This window comes from Taudactylus pleione, unplaced genomic scaffold (assembly GCF_031769625.1).
Source record: "Taudactylus pleione unplaced genomic scaffold, aTauple2 ptg000109l, whole genome shotgun sequence".
In the NCBI taxonomy this organism is placed as follows: Eukaryota; Metazoa; Chordata; class Amphibia; order Anura; family Myobatrachidae; genus Taudactylus; species Taudactylus pleione.
In genome coordinates this window covers 10,994,140-10,996,643 of record NW_028284511.1, presented here as the reverse complement: position 1 = coordinate 10,996,643, position 2,504 = coordinate 10,994,140, and the positions used below count along the sequence as shown (strand labels likewise).

Genomic DNA, 2,504 nt, shown 5'->3' with positions numbered 1-2,504 from the left:
TTCTAAATTGAAAAGTAATTTGCAAAGAGTGGAATGTTATGCTTAAATATTCCTGTCTGGATGGTTTGTATTGCATAAGTCATTTAGCAGTATTAATGAGTATCTATGGAATGTCATACATCTTGTCAAAATTCAATAAATCAGACATTGTCACATAACATAGTTCAGGTAAATTGCTTTCTTTAAATTGTTGCATTTAATGAAGTGAATGTGATTTGTCAATGCTTTATGAATTATGTAATGGAAACATTCTGAGTCACATGCACTGCCGATGTCAGATGCAGTGGAGTGAGATTTTGCTATTGCGCATGTGTCCGTCGCCCCACGCTTGCATCCCAATTGCATCCATACAGAGTTGCAGTTGCAATTTCAGATGCACACATAGAGAACTGTACTGAAAATGAAGTGGGCGTTCCTAGCCGGTGACAGGGAGGTTGCTTAGCGCACGCACAGAGACGGTCCCTCTTATAGTAGTGTCGCGGCGGTGTCAGTGAAAGTTGTTGGTGTGTGCAAATGCTCAACTGCTCACACAGGAGGCCATAATCGGACAAAAAAACTATACCTACTATAGGGTTGGTGCAAGTTTTGATGGTGTGACCAATGGTGCCAATCAGTATTTCAGCCTCTTCAGACGCTTATAGTGGGCATCTCAATCCTTGCACATTTATATGCACAGAAGTACACCAGGGAAGGGAATTGTACTGGCATTTGTATAAAGTTGCGGACAGGAGATCGCCAATAGTCACAGACATGGACGTGGCTGTGTCCATCTCAGAATGGCCTCTTTCTCTTTCTAATAATAGTTTTGGTTTTAACGACACATTTTTTTTAACCAAAGTGTCTACTTCATATGGGATCATATAAACCATCTTATAATATTAATTAAAATGTCTTCAAAATAAAAGCACATACAGCATTTTTTATTTAGGTACTAAGTGTGTTGTTATTATATACATATTCTCTATATTTGTTTTTCCAACAGTGATGAAAATTGTGACGGGCATCCAGTAATTGAAATACTGCTCCAGTGTTTCTACTTAAATAAATGGAGGTTTCATGGAATAAAGTGTCTATGAAGAAGTGTTTTATGATATGTATTGCACAGTTGTGCCTATCAGCCATTTTGTTTACACTCTATAACAATGTAGGTCGCTCCGCAATAATTGATGGAATTGAATATGTGGAAACTATGCCGGAACCAGCTGAACCTACTCGAATCATCCTGTTATGGACTTGGCCATTTAATTATAAATTTCCCCTTAATAAATGTCCATCATTCCTTAGTATCAGTGGATGCCTCTATACAGTTAACATAACATTGTTTTCTTCCGCCGATGCGGTTGTTATCCATCACAGGAACGTTTGCCAATCTCAAGAACAACTTCCCCAGATGCCAAGACCACCAAATCAGTACTGGGTATGGTTTAACAAGGAGTCTCCATCTAACAGTCCAAACTTACACTTTATGGACAATCTCATCAATCTGACCATGTCCTACAGGGCTGACTCTGATATTTTCTCACCATATGGCTGGTTGGAGGAAAATAAAGAAGATGCAAACTTCACTATCCCTCCAAAGACTAAGCTGGTGGCCTGGGCTATCAGTAACTGGAAACCAAACTCTAGGAGGGTGCGCTATTATGAGCAGCTTAAGAATTTTTTATCTGTGGACATATATGGAAGACAGCATAAACCTCTACCCAGAACTGAACATCAACAAACACTTTCCAAGTACAAATTTTATCTGGCGTTTGAGAACTCAATTCATGAAGACTACATTACTGAGAAACTATGGAAAAATGCCTTCACATTTGGTAATGTACCAATTGTTATGGGCCCCTCTCGTGAAAACTATGAACGTTTCATTCCCAAAGACTCGTTTATTCATGTAGATGACTTTTCCACAGCCCAGGAGCTGGCTACCTATATTTTAAAGTTAGACAGTGATGACAAAGCCTACCAGCAATATTTCCACTGGAGGTCCAGACTTCATCCTGTTTTAGGTACTGGTTGGCCGAATTCTTACTGTAGAGTATGCAGAGCAATAAAAGAAGCCCCTAAACATAAGACTATTGCACAACTTGGAGACTGGTACAAATGAGTTAAGGGCATATTTATCTATATTATTTTTACTAAAATAATGCGAAAACAAGTGTTTACACACCCGTTTCACATTATTTTAGTATCAATTAAATGTGGGAAAGGGCATTCGGAGGAGAATTTACAAAATTCTCTTCCAAGCCCATAAATTTGCAATTTGTTTAGTAAGCTAATCGTATGTCCCATACTTGTAATTGATAATGTGATCTGCCAAAATTGACCAAACTTAAATTGTAAAAAAATAGTGGAGGGAGTCCTGTGATAATAACACTATCTTCAGATGGCATTATTATGGCTTCCCTTCTGTTTCCCCTACTCCACCTCTGCTTTAACAGCCAGAACAGAGCTCAGAGCTGGCACCTGTGATCAGCCATGTGTATCTAAATAGACCACAGGCTGATCAC

At 38.8% G+C, this 2,504-nt stretch overlaps 1 protein-coding gene across 1 annotated transcript; it reads left to right on the top strand.

Annotated features, from left to right (window-relative positions):
* The first annotated feature begins 1,045 nt into the window (after positions 1-1,045).
* LOC148525266 (4-galactosyl-N-acetylglucosaminide 3-alpha-L-fucosyltransferase FUT5-like) lies at positions 1,046-2,101 on the top strand. Its single transcript, XM_088471063.1, has one exon. The coding sequence runs from the start codon at positions 1,046-1,048 to the stop codon at positions 2,099-2,101; it is 1,056 nt and encodes a 351-aa protein (XP_088327189.1).
* The last annotated feature ends 403 nt before the right edge of the window (positions 2,102-2,504 follow it).